The 16,292-nt window shown below is 42.8% G+C and overlaps 1 protein-coding gene across 1 annotated transcript in view; it reads left to right on the forward strand.

The window, feature by feature from the left end:
- Positions 1-16,292, forward strand: part of DNER (delta/notch like EGF repeat containing) — a 301,418-nt gene that overhangs the window by 146,653 nt on the left and 138,473 nt on the right. The window contains exon 5 of the mRNA XM_046642873.1: positions 9,829-9,974. Within this exon, the coding sequence (XP_046498829.1) occupies positions 9,829-9,974 (146 nt within the window). The remainder of the gene's footprint in view (positions 1-9,828; positions 9,975-16,292) is intronic.

Genomic DNA, 16,292 nt, shown 5'->3' on the forward strand with positions numbered 1-16,292 from the left:
TGGTAGTGTTGATGGTGATGATAGTGATGATGATGGTGGGGGTGATGGTGGTGATGATGATAGTAATGATCATTACTGTGGACTGAATTTGTCCCCCTCAGATTTATATGTTGAAACTTTAACCCCCAATGTAATAGTATTTGGAGGTGGAGCCTTTGAGAGGTAATTAGAGTTAGATTAGGTCATGAGGGTGGAGTCCCCATTATGAGATTAGTGCCCTTATAAGGAGATGGAAGGGTGAGAGCTTTCTCTTTGCCACGTGAGGGTACAATGAAAAGTCAGCTCTCTGTGAACCAGGAAGAGAGTCCTGACCAATGGCATCCTGATCTTGGACTTGCAGCCTCCAGAACTATAAAAAATAAGGATTTATTGTGTAAGTCACCCAGCCTATGGTATTCTATTATAGCAACCCAAACTGACTGAGATAATGGTGTGATGATGATGGCGCTGATGGTGGTCATGGCAGTTATGATGGTGATGATGATGAGTTTTAGAGTCCTTACCATATGCTTCACTGGACTAAAAGCTTTGCCCATGTTAAGACCTTTAACATAACTGCCACCCCATGAAATAGATAGTATTATCTCTATTTTGGAGAGAAAGAATCCAAGGCATGAAGGGTGTCAATAACTTTGCCAAAGTCACAGAGCTGGTGAGAACTCAGACCACCTTGTGTTAGAGCCTGGAATAATCTCCAGTTACCCTCATGTCAGCACATGGACCTGATTACTCATTTTACTATGCTGTGTAAAGCCACTGATCTGGAGGTATTCATCTGGAAATAATGAACGGATAGTGTGGACAATTACCCACTTTCGTAATGTGAAACATACACTATATACAGAATACGGAAAATGTTAAAATCAAGTTATAGGTTATACCTACCTGTTAATGTGTATATTTAATATATCCCTATATAGTAAGAGGAATGACATCAGATATGTTTCCCAAGCTGGTGCTCAAGTCCCAATTTCCTCCCACGCCTCTCCTGTCTGATATAAGGTGAGCTACCTCAATAGCCAGTCCTGCTTTGTAAGTACTAAGAAAAAGGAAGGAGAGGGGAAAGTGATGGAGTTAGTATTTTGTGAGTTAGAGACAGTAAGTCGTAACTAAATGGTGATTGCTTCTGAGTCAAGTGGCAGAGGGGGTGGGATGTGGCACAGAAAAAGGAGTTTGACGTGATTCCTTTCATGCTTGTATTGGTTAGGGTGCATCTAAGCCTTTGCAAGAGAGAGACCTCAAATACAGTGGCCTAAATAAGTTCCAAGTTAATTTGTCTCAAGTTACAGCCTAGAGGTAGCCGTCCAGGATGGAGCGGGCAGCTCTGCACCTTCAGACACAGATTCCACGTCTCGATTCAAACTGGCTGCCCCAGCTGCCACCATCACTTAGCATGTCGGCCAGTGGAAGGGGGAAAGGGCAGGGGAGCACTTACTTGCTCGGTCTTCTTAAATGTACACCACAGACGTGCCACACATCCTGTCACTGATTCACTGCTCTTTAGCTGGGTGGCGCAGTTTCCACAAACGCTCCAAATTCTATCATTGAAGTAATATGGGGAGAATGGATACGAGTGGGCAGCTGGCAGTTACTCCCGTGATCAAACACTCAAGTCTTACTTAAGACACATAATTTAGTCTAATATTAATAGAGAGAGGAGTATAGTAGGGGAACACCTTCCTGGAAAAAAAATTAAACAAAAATATAGCATTCTGGGCTGGTAACCCTTTACTGTGGGAATGGATATTTCTTTTGGAAAAGTGTAGAATGTCAACCTAAGAACTTTCAATCTAAACCTTCTTGTTCATTTTTCTAGCCTGTGTTTCCCTATTGAATTTTCAGTTTTCTCCACAGGATGACGAGACAGAGGGTGTTGCTGAGATGCTGACAAAGTCGGGAGGTGGTTGTTAAGGGCTCCTATACCTGAGAGTAAGATTTATTGAGAATAAATCAATCTCTCTTCAGGTGGTAGCACGTTGATTGTATTTATTTCTTTTTATTTGTTTATTTTGAGGAAGATTAGCCCTGAGCTAACATCTGCTGCCAATCCTCCTCTTTTTGCTGAAGAAGACGGGCCCTGAGCTAACATCCGTGCCCATCTTCCTCTAATTTACATGTGGGACGCCTGCCACAGCATGGCTTGTCAAGCGGTGCCACATCCACTCCCGGGATCCGAACCGGTGAACCCCGGGCCGCCGACGCGGAATGTGTGCACTTAACTGCTGCACCACTGGGCTGGCCCCTGTATTTTTTTCTATAATATATTCCAATTATCTTTACAATTTCTTTTTAGAGCAAATGATATTACCTAATATATGCTTTTCATAGTCATTCCCTAGTGTAATCTACCCGATGATTTAGGTGTGTGACAATGGTAAAAGTATTTAGTCTGTTGCTGTTAGGTGCCATCATGTCTCCTAATTCAGAAAGCATCTTTGGCCATACCTTACTCAGGAACCCCAAGAAAATGAGATATTCTGTATGGGTGAATTTTCCAAAAAGCAATTTGCTGTTGTAAGCATCAAAACTTAAAAGCAAGCAAGCCAGCCATAACAAAACTCAGTCTTTACATGGAAATCTAAAGAAAGCTTTGTTTAGAAAAGCTAAAAAGATCTTGAGTGAGGTCCTGGGATGGTTGGTGTGGCCGGGCAGGTTTGCCAGTGAAGGAGGCATCGTTGTATTAGTACATTGGTGTAGTGACAGCTTTCCTAAGTGCTCATTCAATTCTCCCCCTTCTCCTGGTCTGACTGCATTCTGCATACATTCAGTTTAAGTTCTGCTGCGTTCCTCGAGCCGAGGTGTATTAATAAGCCTTGTTTTAGTATCATACCTACCTGGACTTGGTCTGGATTCAAGTTTGTTCCCTGCATCAAGATCCGTTTTTGCCTTTGTCCTGACATTGTCAAAAAGATGATTTATTTCTCAGGGTTTGCTTCCCATGCCACAAGTACCGAGTCACAAATCCCCGGGCATCCTGCTGGCTTATTAAGCTTTGCACTAACCTCCATCCCACCTTCTTACAGTCAGCCCAGATACGCCATCTCGTCCCTGCTTCTGTGGAACAAGACGTGGGAATTGGGGGTGTTTGCCTTCCCGATGCCTAAGTTAATGCAAAACCCCTGGGTCTCCAGCTGGAGCTGGAATCTGTGATAGTCAGACCTTTCATGCCTATCTGGTGCCAGCCGTGGGACTTCCTGGACTGTAAATGGTTTTTATAGGTTCTAAATTTGTGCCAAATGACTCGATGAGAGTTGATAGGCAAACTCGGTTGTCTGTTTCCAACACCTACTGCTCAAGTATTTAGCATCAGGATTTTTATTTTCCATGTATGCTTTCCCTTAAAGAGGAAAGAAAATGGTCTTTAGCCAAACCACTGAAGTGAGAAATACAAATCTCATTTGCTATTAATCCCAATGAGGTATTAACTACAAAGTCCGTTTAAGACTCTTTAGTGTTAATGTTATAGAAGACAAGTGGGAAAATAAACAATTAATGGCCTGGAGCCAGCGATCTTGTATGTTCTAACTGATGCTTGACCACTCCGTTCCAACGATAATGACGGGACCCCCTCTCAGTTGGTCTCAACTTCTCATTGGTACCAAGGGAGGTGAGTTTGGCAAAGACACTGTTTTAAAAGGACTGTAACGATGGCAGAACATTTTATTGCTGTGTTAATGAGCACAGTGTGGGGCTGTGGGCAGGGCAGAGTATGTGTATTTGTGGGAGAGTTAGGGGAGCGGGGGGTGGGGGGGGGTGTAGGGGAGACAGAATGGGGGGAGGGAGGAGGAAACTCAACTTTTATTTGTCATCGTAGCTGGTTACTTGAGGGTGTTAACAGATCCCTGGATAATCTTTGGAGAAGTTTTCCTTCATTACAGTTTTAAAACTCATTAGGGAAATCACCCGGTTGTGTAGCAAGTAGAAGTAGGCTCTCAAACGCAGGAGTATCTTTTTCCCTCCTCCCTCCCTCCCTCCTGCTCTCACTTTTCTCTTCCTTTACTAGCATCTGAATGTTGAGCTGAACTGTGTAGAGCCCTGAGACCTTTTTCTTTGTCGGGGACCATTGTCTGTCCCTTGTAGTTCTTTATATCCTTCATGTTGCAGAAATCTTATCTTTCTTATCAGTCCTACTATGGAAAAATACTATGGCTATTTCTGTTTTAGTTAATTTTTCTAGTATGAGTCTGTTCTGGTCTCATATCTATGCAAAACTAAGTGTGTATTGTGAGTATTGGCCTGTAAAGCTGGGCTCTGGGCCCTGTTCTCTCTCTCTCTTCTCTCCCTGAGTCCACTTTCCCTGTTCCAATAGTGTAATACCATCCATATTTAGATAAGGCTCGAATTTAAATCTTCAGCTGTGACATTTCTAATTCCCCATGTCCTATGTCCAGCCACCAGCTTGACTGCTCCATTTGGGGTCTTATCAGCATCTCAAGTTTAATATGTTCACAGTGGAAACCTTGATTGACGTGCCTACCACCACCGCTCACGAAGCCGCTTACACTATCTATGTATGATTTCTTCCTTTCTCTCACATCCCACATTCAATCTAGGCAAAAGTCTTGGTTCTACCTCCAAAATGTGATTTTTGAAAATGTATAACTCATGTGTTATTCTTCCATGTAAAACTCTTCAATGGATTCTTATTGCGCTTGCCATGAAATCCAGATCTTTGCTAAGGTTCATGAGACCCCCCTCTGATCTGGCCCCTCCTGCCTCTCTATCCTCATCAAGGCTCTGGCCCTTGACCTACTGACGTCCTCATCCATCTAACGCATTACCTCCTCAGCTCTCTTCGCCGGCTCATTCTCAGCCTTTAGGGCTCAACTTAAAAGCTGCCTCCTCCTTGGAGCTCAACAAACATCTCCTGAATGTTGAATGAGTGAGTTCAACTCTCCCACCATCTCTATTCTGCTCTCCATCCCACCCTATCCCACAGCATCAGTTTATTACAGGGAATGCATGATCTGGCCAATTAAAATGACTCAATATTTCACCTCATAATTAGAATCACATTCTTGGACTCTACACAATTTAGAGTCCAAGATTTTTTTTTTTTTTTTTTTTTTTAAGGATTGGCACCTGAACTAACGTCTGTTGCCAATCTTCTTTCTTTCTTTCTTTTTTTTTTTCCTTCTTCTCCCTAAAGCCCCCCAGTACATGGTTGTATATTCTAGTTGTGAGTGCCTCTGATTGTGCTATGTGGGACGCCGCCTCGGCACGGTCTGATGAGCAGTGCCATGTCTGCACCCAGGATCCAAACCAGCGAAACCCTGTGCCGCTGAAGCGGAGTGTGAGAACTTAACCACTCGGCCACGGGGCTAACCCCTAGAGTCCAAGATTTAAACAATGCTTATTCATGAAAATTTTCAAAGAAATCTAATTTTCCATTTGTTGTGGTTGGAATGAAGAATATAAGGCCAGGAAAATGAGAAGATGGTAAATTGTCCTTCATTAACAAAAGGTGTGAGCCCCTGAAACTTTTGATGGAAAACCTTCATTTCCTTTTCTCTGTTTCTGCTTGACTTGTTTTTCTGTATTACTGTTTCCTTTTCTTCTGTCTTATGCAGTTTCTCTCTCATGCTTTGGTTTCCTTTTTCATTCTTCTTCCTGCCTTCCTTCTTTCTCTCTTTTCTTGTGTAAATCTCCTTTTTCTATCTCCCTTTCTTGCCTTTTTTTTTTCTCCCCAAAGCCCCAGTACGTAGTTGTATATCATAGTTGTAAGTCCTTCTAGTTCTTCTATGTGGGATGCTGCCACAGCATGGCTCGTTGAGTGCAAACTTAACCACTATGCCACCCGGCTGTCCTCATTTTCTTATTTTTAATTTATACCAGGCTTTAGTTGGAGCAACTTCATAGCCTCCTCTGTGACATCAGTTCTTTACGTGTTGAAAAGACCCTAGGAAATGCAGGTGTTGACAAAAGCCATTCTAAAAAAGCTCTGTAAACAGAACCGGAGTGTTATCCTCATTCCCGCTTTGCCAGTTTTTGTCTCCAGTTGACCAGTTGCCCTACGGATCTTAGAATTCTGAATATGAGGACAAGTGTTTCTACCCAGGTTGTATCAGGAATTATGTTACACATATTGATTTCATATCATTAAGGATGAGAAAAAGCAGAGACCATTTGCTCTGCTTTTCTTCTAAGTGTGTTAGACATGTCCGTGAGCTTGAGTGCTGTGTCAAAGAAATAACACTGGCTTTTCAACAGCTCTCAAACAATCTCTTATAAAGCCCCAAAGAACTTCTGTTTTTGTAAATGAATTTGATTTCATTTCAGGTTCTTCGTGCTGCTGTTTGTAAAGGACACAGCTCCTGCTCTTGGCATCTGGGATTTCCTGAGGGCGCTTTGCCCTCACCTGGGTGCAGGTTGATGGAAGTTAAATTGGTCCGTGTTACTGTTCATTATGAGGAGCTCCAAGCATTTTTGCCTAGACATGATCAAAGGGGGGTGCACACAGCTTACTGAAATTACACTCTTACCTGGAAGGAGCCACCAGGCACTGTTGTCATCGAGTGAACAGTATCTTGCTGAAAATGGCATGCTTATCCTGTCGACTCACTTTGGGGCATTAGGCGACATATTTAAGAATTACGTAGTAATGTGTGACACACTGTTGTGAAGATTGATTTCTTATTAGTTTACTAAGGGATTTTAGAGCCAGAGTACTCACTCAAAATACTCTTATTAGGAAACTAAGGCTGGTATAGAAACCTTTGTCAGAGTTGTCTCCAAGAACTTTCGAGACTTATGATCAGCTAGGAAATACGAATGTTGTCCAAATATCACAGAGTCACCTAGATTTTCAAAAACTGAATGCATAAGATGTGCTTTCAGAGGCTCACGTGCATGCCTCTAATTCAAGGTGTTTGTTACCTTAATAATAATATTACTTAAGTGACTTAGATTACTTTTTCTACCAGGCCAGGGGTTCTTAATTAGAAGCTCATGTCTGAATTACTTAGGGAGTCTTTTTCAAAAACATGCCTGCCAGGGGCCCATCCCACCCTGTTGATTCTGAGTCACTTATGCTGGAGGCTGGCAATATGTACTTGGAAAAAGCCCCTGCAAAATTATGAAGCTTCTGGTTTCAAAACAAGTTAAGGACCACTGCTCTCAACTAAGAGTTTGGAGTGGCAGAAAGCAAGGCTGACTCATTTTTGTAAGCTTAGCATCTAATACGGTGCCTGGTTTGTAGCTGTGAGCTCAGGAAATGTTCATTGAGAAAATGGAAGCAAATTACCTAGAAAATTATATCGAGTCAATTTTTAACTACTCATTCATTTGAATTACTACTGGCTAAGTAAATTTAGTAGTTGAATAGACTTTTTAAAATAACCTTTATAGGGAGGCTTCTTCTACAGGATTATAGAGCGTTCTGTGGTCTAAACACTTAGTAAAGACAGATGATATACATTTAAAAAATAATTTAATGTGAAACTCAAGAACAGAGTAGGGGCTGGCCCTGTGGCCGAGTGGTTAAGTTCGCGTGCTCCGCTGCAGGTGGCCCAGTGTTTCGTTGGTTCGAATCCTGGGCGCGGACATGGCACTGCTCATTGAACCACGCTGAGGCAGCATCCCACATGCCACAGCTAGAAGGACCCACAGCGAAGAATATACAGCTATGTACTGGGGGGCTTTGGGGAGAAAAAATAAAATCTTTAAAAAAAAAAAGAACAGAGTAAAGATGTGAAAAATACCTTTATAATCACTGATATCTGGTTTTGCCTCCATTATTTTATGTGTAAAAATATCTTTTGGAATAAGAACTCTGATAAGATTCCAACAATGCAACAGCCTCCATTTCTCTATCAAGGCTAACCATAAGTTGATAAACATTTATTTCTTTAATAAACTGGAATTCATGCATTCAAATAATTGTTGTTCTTCCAAGTGGACGTGTCAGATGACAAGACGTTCTGGAAACTCTTTCTAGGGAGTTGTCTTTGCTGCTCTGGCCACATATGTACCTGTACCCTGACTTCCTTCTCGTTCCTTCTCTAAGACTTGGCCCTTGCCATCCAGGGAGCTTCAGTAAAGGTGGTAGGACAAGAAACCATCCAAGACGTAAAATAATCAGGGACCCATATGTGAGAGTATGTACTTGTGCACAGATGGACACAGCAGAGCTTGAGGGGGTGGAGGGTGGGGATGTTGAGGAAAAGCTCAGGAATAAGGTGAGATCTGAGCCCTAAGACTGGGAGAAGGAGGATTGTTCCAGGCAAATAGAACATCGTGGAAATGTTTACAGAGTTGAGGTGAGGAGGGCTTGTGAAGGGGCCATGATGGAGAAAGTAGAAAGCTCAACACAGACGTCCTTTTGCCTAAACTGTCCTTTTCCTTCGTTCCTAAAGCCAACGTGTGATAGAGTTTTCAGTAGGAAATCGTAGGAAGAAAGCTCCTGATTCTCTGTAGATGTAAAATATGACTGTGTGAGACTTGTGGTACCTGTTTTATTGAGGCACCAAGGGATATTTGTCTCCTAATTCCAAATGGGAAGTCGAGGAGTGTCTCCACGCCCCTCTGCCTTGCATTAATTTCTCATCGTGACCTTATGCCTGTGAATTGCATGACATCTTATGTTACTGTTTTGAAGCCATCTCCTGCCTCTTAGAAACATCCCTTGCATTATGTAGTACTTTGCACTTTGCAGATCCATTGTCCCTGGGTGCTCCCCAGGACATGGGGATAGGGTGACCATAGTGTCCCATTGCCTGAGACAGTCTCACTTTATGCCTGTGTCCCATTGCAATCATAAAAAGCATGCCCTTTTGATCTGAAAAGAGTCCCAGTTTTGATGATAAATTCTATGGTCACCCAATATGGGGGTTATCGTCCTGACTTAACACATGAGAAAATTGGGGCTCGGAGAGGCATGGCTGTCTGGAATCATTTTCACCACCTTGTCTTAAGTGCCTTTTATGGGTAATGCAGGAGTCTTTATAGGTTGTTCATTTTGAAATTATAAATTATACATAAATAAATGAATATTCTTATTACAATAAGAGACACTCTCTCAGTGAAGTAATTATATCATTGAGGAAAAACACTTACTGTATTATTTCTTCACTCCAGTTAGAGGCTATATTTATTCCATATTTATTGCTACCTACTGTGTACAAATAACTACACTAGACATAAAGATCAACATATCGGTGATATTGCGGTCAATATTCAACTGTGATTGGTCCCGTTTTATTAGATGGTTAAAACCATGTAACTTACTTGATACTTTATGGTCAGGTTGGGGATCAAGTAAGATATGTATGAATAAGCCCAGCACAGAATGTGTACCTGTATTGCCTGCCCGCCTGTGAGGGCACTGAGAACTGCTCAGGGAGGCTCATAGCAAGGTGCAGGCTTGGGAGAGAGTTAGTGCTTGTGACTCTTCGAAGTAGCCAGGAGGAGGAAGAGCTGGGAGATGCAGGCAGGTAGCCACCTGGGAGCCCTGGGAGAGGATGGGTTCAAAGCAGAGAAATTGAAGTCTAAGATGCTAACTCAAGGACGGAATTTAGAGACAAAGTGGCTCCCGGGGCTGGGGGTTTGGGGGAAGGGCAAGAACAAAGCAGAAGGATCTGAGGTGATGGCTCAAGTGCCTGAGCCTTTCATTGGTCTTAGGAGTTTCTCCTGATGCTTGGGAAGAGTGGCCTGTCTTAAAGGCCTGAGGTCTGAATGGTGACCAGCCATGTGCTTTATTCCTTTGCCTAGCTTACTGCATTTTGCTTTGTTTGTTAGACTTGAATGCTGTGTAAACCCAATTCATAATCTTGTAGAAAGGATGTTGGTAAAGCTTTACTTGACGTTTCCTATCATTCCATTTCCTTTTAGGTTTTGTCAATGATTCCGTGGCTAAATCTATTGTGGCTTTGCGCTTAACTCTGGTGGTGAAGGCCAGCACCTGTGTGCCAGGGGACGGCCACGCAAATGACTTGGAGTGTTCAGGAAAAGGGAAATGCACCACGAAGCCATCAGAGGTAAGAGGATAACTGGTAGCTTTAAAAACATGTATTTAGGGGCTGGCCCCATGGCCGAGTGGTTAAGTTCGCCTGCTCAGCTGCAGGCGGCCCAGTGTTTCCTCGGTTTGAATCCTGGGCATGGACATGGCACTGCTCATCAAACTGTGCTGAGGTGGCGTCCCACATGCCACAACTAGAGGGACCCACAACGAAGAATATACAACTATGTACCAGGGGGCTTTGGGGAGAAAAAGGAAAAAATAAAATCTTAATTAAAAAAATTAAAAAAAATAAATTTAAAAAACCAGTAACATGTATTTATACAAATATATATTTACATATACATCTCTCTCAAGGATGAAAGGGGAGAAAACAAGTACATTTGCTGAAAAAACCTCCAAAATTTCTGGTTTCAATTATATGTTAGTATATAACATATAGATATATAATCATCGTATTATTTTTAAAGTAATTATAATAAATTTGTGCAGTGCTAGATTTTGCTTTGGTATGAAGTAGTGATTTTGTGAGAATATCTGGTAGCAGAATCAAGAGAAGTGGAAGAAAGAAAAGGTAAGCAGAGTCATTTACTTCCCAGTTATTGCCTGTTTCCCTCTTTAGACTTTGCATTTCTCCAGTGCTGATAACAGAGTTACAGAAGTAGGAGAAGAAACGGAGGAGAGGCAGGGTCGAGAAGGCCGACTCATTACTTTTGACCTTTGTGGACCAGCACCATCAACACTATGGAAGACCTGAGCCCTATCCCCCTTTTCTTTAGTAGCTGAGGTCACATGGGCAGGGAGGGGGCAGGGACTGAGTACAGTCCTTCTTCTTTGTTTTCTGGAGAGTGACGAGGTCCAGGAGTCAGACCAGCAAAGGACTACAGTGGCCATTGAAGCCCATCTCCATCAGTATAGGGCTCCCTTGAAATGGTTTTGGCAGATGGAGTCCACGCTCCCCTCAGCATCCCAGGAGAGGGAGACTCTGCACCTTTCAAGGGAGCCTGTTCCATTAGGGGACATCCATTCCAGTCACCACTCTGTTTCTGTCTCTGACATCCTTTCCTCAATCTCCCATTCCCCAGTTCTATAATATTTCCAGTGGAGTTCATGTTAAGTGGAAATGGGTTCCCCACATCTCCAAAGATCAGTATTTGTTTTAGACCAATTTTAAGAGTAGCACCAGTAAATTTTCTTTGGTGATGCCTCCTCGTGGTAATGTCAGCGCCTTCAGTAACAGTGCCGTGAAGTTGGACAAGTGAAAGGAATGGGTAACTGACAAAAGGGATATCGGAAGATGCTTTCAAGTAGTGCTGATGTCATCTTGGGAAACCTGTGGTTTTCATGTCTTAGGTATAATACTGCTGTGGCTCAAATATACCATTTTCCTGTAAAATATCCCCTGTAGGGGGCAGAATATGGTCAGAAACTGGAGAAAGTAGTGGGAATAATAATTTGTGCTAAATCTTTGAAAAGGAACACAAACTTAAACCAAAGCCAGCACGAAATCCCTGGGGGAGGGGAGAGTGAGTGGTGTGAAGCCAGAAGGTGAAGTGTGAGATTTCTTTTACAAAGCCAGGCCTGTCCTGTAGATCCCGTCGTCTCCTGTCTCGGCCACCTTGGACCATCTCTTCTCTTCCCTGAGGAAAAGTTTCATTTATCAATTTATTTTATGGAAAAAAAGAAGTCAAGGGTATTGTGTGTTTTTCTCTGGCACCCAGTGCTAGGGAGGGGTACAATAACTTGAGAAAAGATGAGGAAGCAATGGGGAGCCAATTCGATAAGGAGGTTCCAGAAGAGATGAAGCGTGAGACTCAGGGAGGCCCACTGCTGGAATGGAAGAGTGTCAGACCTTCCAAGTGAGGCTACAAAGAGGAGACACCCTGGTCTTCCCCGAATTCATTCTTACTGTTCCCAGTGAACAATCTGCAGCCTCATGTGCCCTGAAAAAGATAAGATTGGTGAAAGAGAAATGTCTTAACCAAGGAAAGGAGGGCTGTTATTGGAATTTTGCACTGAAAATGATTGAATTTCCTTGTGAGCTTTCTCCTAGAATGGATGACCCAGCTGGGGAAACTTTTCATCCATGAAGCAGTCACCATGTTGTCTTAAAACGTGCGTGCTGCTGGCATGCAGCCCTTGTCTGCATGAGTCCCATCCCCATGAAACTCTCGCTAGGAGGCTCTGCCTGGTGGTTTAGCATTGACTCATTGGGAAGGCAGTAGGAGTAGTTAGCACCTGGCAGGTAGTTGGCAAACCTTGCCAAAGTGCTTTGTTTTCCGTGAAAAAATGACTCAAAAGGCTTAGTGAAGAATCCATGCTAATTTTAGCAGATCATTTCAGAGGGAGCACAGCTTGTTATGGGTACCAGCTCCTTTGAAGAGCTGAGTGCCCAGCCTCCAGATAACACCTCCTCCCTCTGCTCCCACCTCCCCATTCCACAACAGTTGCTTCTAAAGTGTATAGCCTCTGCTGTTGTTGATTCTGTCAAAGCTTGCATTTACTGAATTTAGGGAAATTGTGGCTAGTCATCTTATCTGAGCCACTATAATGACCTTTGGTGACTCTGGAGCAAATGATTAGGCTGGAATTAGCATATCCATTTATGGACCCACCACATTGTTATCTTGGAGAGAAACCATTCCTACAGTTCTCAAAAAGATGGTGGGAGTTGAGTTACCTATTGCAGGGGAGGGAATGGAAAGGTGGTTCATCTTTTTTGCATCTACTTGAGTTCCTGTGGCTTTTTGTGGTCATTGTCATGGCTGTTGCAGCAACTTATGAGTTGCTTGCCAGCAACTGTTGTTTCAAGTTTCCTTCTTCTTGCTGTTTTCCTAAAATTAGAAGTTCTATAGTTCAACCTTCCACCCAACGTAAGAATCCACTCCATAGCACAAAACAAAAAGAACTACATTCAGCGGTTTAATTTGATTGTTTCTAATCATCTTAATATCTTTTTATTAGGTCATCCATCAAAACAAAAGCAATTCTATTGTTTCTACACTACTCTCACTTGGTAATGGGACTCATTTCTTTTCTGTCAGATGTACTTTGGCCAGAGGATATTTCACAATTCCAAGTTGATTGGTGGTTTGTGATAAAGCTTAAGCTTGCTGTTCTTGGATATTGCACCAACCTGGGAAGGTTTTTTTAAATGTTTACTATAACGCCATAGGAGTTCTGTATTTTTGAAAACTACTTTTATTACAAGGGTTGATTCTGATCTTTTCTTCTTCTTATGAAAAAAATTGACAGTTGGCCACTATTTCTCTTTGAACTTTGTCACCAAGTTTGGCTGCTCTATTTGATGATTCCTGAATTATCTTAAAGGTAAGTGTCAGGGAGTCACACAGGGCTCTTTGCTGGTGTGTCTTAAACCTTCTTTAAACCAAATTAGGTTCCATGGACCTTGTCTTTCAACATTAAGAGATTTGTATTAAGGTTCTCCAGAGAAACAGAACCAGTAGGATATATGTATTTATATATATATATGTGTGTGTGTGTGTATCTATGTATATATATATATATATATATAAGCTTATATACATATAAATCAATTAAGGAGATTTATTTTAAGGAATTGGCTCATGTGGTTCTGGAGTCTCCGTGAGTCTAAGATCTGATGGGAGAAGCCTGCCACAGGAAGGAGTTGTAGTCTGAGTACAAAGGCAGTCTGCTGGCACACCAGAGCCGATGTTGCAGATGAAGCCCCAAGGCCGTACACTGGCAGCATTCCCTCTTTCTTGGGGGAGGTCAGACTTTCGTTCTATTTAGGCCCTCAACTGTTTGGATGAGGCCCACCCAGATTATGGAGGGCAATCTGCTTTACTCCAAGTCCACCAATTTAAGTGTAAATCTCATCCAAAAACACCCTCATAGAAACATCCAGAATAATGTTTGACGAAATGTCTGGGCACCATGGCCCATCCAAGTTGACATATAAAATTAACCATCACAAGATCCTCTCTAATTCATTGTTGCTTCCTTTCTACCCAGTTGCATCCCTTGCCCACAAAGTCAAGGGAGTAGCTTTAAAATTTTTAGTTTGCCTAAGAATTGTCTGAGGCCTTTGAAAAGAGTCATGTTCCAGGCCCCTCATTTAGATTCTGATGCCTTTGGTTGGGCAGCTAGGTGATTCTGATGCAAGAGTGGATTGTGGACCATAATTTTGGAAAAAGAGGTCTGAGGAGCAGTGTGTATCATTTTCCTTTTCTTGCTGATTCCCTAAAGCAAATACGCAACTTTTTTTATTCAAGGATTTCATTGTTTATCATTTCAAGGTCACATGGAGTTAATAGAAAAAGATAAATGCTGAGTAATGACATAATGGTTCAACACACATCTCAAAGCTTTTGTATTTGTTGGCCCTGGTCCATATTGACAGGTAAATGGGGTCAGGCCTCCATTCTTAGAAGGTTCGCTAGAAATCCCCTTAGCTCTTGCCTTAAGAATCCATCATCCTTAGTCTATTTGGATTAGATACTAAAGCTGACTATTCAGACTTTGTTTTGAGAGAGAACTGAGCTGGTGTCATGGCTAGGAGCCATTCTCAATCCCTTCTAGAGCCTTCGTCTTAATTCTGTCTCCAGGTGTGGGTCTGTACGTGAGAGAAGCACTACCCCGTTTGCCTCCTGAAGGGTCCTGACCTTCTGTTAGCTCCCTCTCTACTCCGGGAAGTCAAGGGCTCAAGCTCTAGCAAGTCCTAGCCTTCCTACAGCCCGAGTTCTTGTGGTTGGGTTTGGTTTATTGGAAATCAATCACTGACCTGAACTGGTTTACTGCTTTCTGACACCTGCTGTCCTTGCTCTACAGCCCAGGTGATCTGGGTAGGAGACGTTATCCGTCCAGGAGCCTGTCTGTCTTATATGAGCACCCCTCCCTATCTTTTTTCCTGTTTCACAGCATGTTCCTCTTTGTCAGGGCTCCCAGTAAATTCTCATTTCTGAGGTTTGTTTACTTCAGATCTCATTCTCAGAGTCGAGTAACCAGCATGCCATAAGCTAGAGGCAGAAGCAGCCTTTCCGGCTCCTGACCTCAGCTCCTTCCACAATCCCCACATCCCCCTGATTCCTCCCTCAGGTCTCCATGGTTTCATTCATGCTATTTTCTCCCCCTGGAATGCTTACCTGCCATACTGCCCCACTCCGACCCTCTACCCCCTGCCCTCCCATCTTCCTAACTATATTTCAGACTCAGCTCAAAAACTTCTTGCTTCTGGAAGCCATTCCTAACCCCTCAGTGCAAACTCCCTCCTCTCAAGCCCTGTAACATTGCATTTCTCTTATGAGACACATGACTTTTGATTTATGCATATATTTCTTTATGTCCATTATTATTTGCATCCAATTCACCACAGAGTTCTTGCTTGTCATGTGCCTGGTAGTGCCCGAGGCTCTGGGGGATACACATTTGGTAAGATAAGATGTGGCCACTGAGAAGGGGTTGGAAGGTTGCACAGGCAGAGTGCTGGATGAGTAAATCATCACTTAGAGCATCGTGTGGTGTGTGCTGGGGGAGAGGTTTGCAGGTGCAGGTTTGCAGGGAGCACAGAGAAGCCTCCCACTTGCATGTGGGATCACTGGGAGTTTCCCAGGGGAGTATCTGATGTTAGGATCCGTGTCTGGTTCCTTCTGCATCCACTGTAACAACTAGCAGGATGCTTTTCGCATGGGAGATGCTCAAAAACCGTCTATGAATTGGATGAACAAGATAAATAACAGAACAAAAATATGACGGAAAACCAGTTCTCTGAGTTTTGAGTGAGGTATGAATTTGAGTTATATATTTGGTAAATGTGGGAGCATGGAAAGCACACGGTGACTTTAGTTTTATAAAATAATGAGTCGGAAGACATTCTCTGACCTAAGGCCATCTCACAGATAGTGTGACCCAGAATGTTGTAGTAACCCCTTAGGAGCATTTTAAGCAACGTTGCCAATCCTTTCCCTATCATTTCAAAAAGAAATAATTTGAACCAATGGAATCTTTGATGCCATCCTCCTGTTGGTTTGAAACCATCGGCAAACTCTTCTTTAGGTTAGGAAGTAGAAACGTGCCAGAGGGCAGGAATAGACGTCATCTCCTTTCATCCATCGCTTCTCTGAGAGCTAATTTTTCCATCATCATTAGTGGGAACATAAAGGCCCTCATGAGACCTTGAAAAGGAACTGTGACCTGGTAAGGTTATGAGAAAGAAGTGGAGCGGGAGAGGAGATGAGGATGCCCATCAAAGCATCAAAGGAAAGCCATTCACTGTATCCTTCTCAGCATCAAAACAGCAGCTGGCGGTCAGGATGTGGAGTTGCTTTTTAATAGTTCTGCTCAGTGCATGGTGGGG

This window comes from Equus quagga, chromosome 17 (assembly GCF_021613505.1).
Source record: "Equus quagga isolate Etosha38 chromosome 17, UCLA_HA_Equagga_1.0, whole genome shotgun sequence".
Taxonomy (NCBI): Eukaryota; Metazoa; Chordata; class Mammalia; order Perissodactyla; family Equidae; genus Equus; species Equus quagga.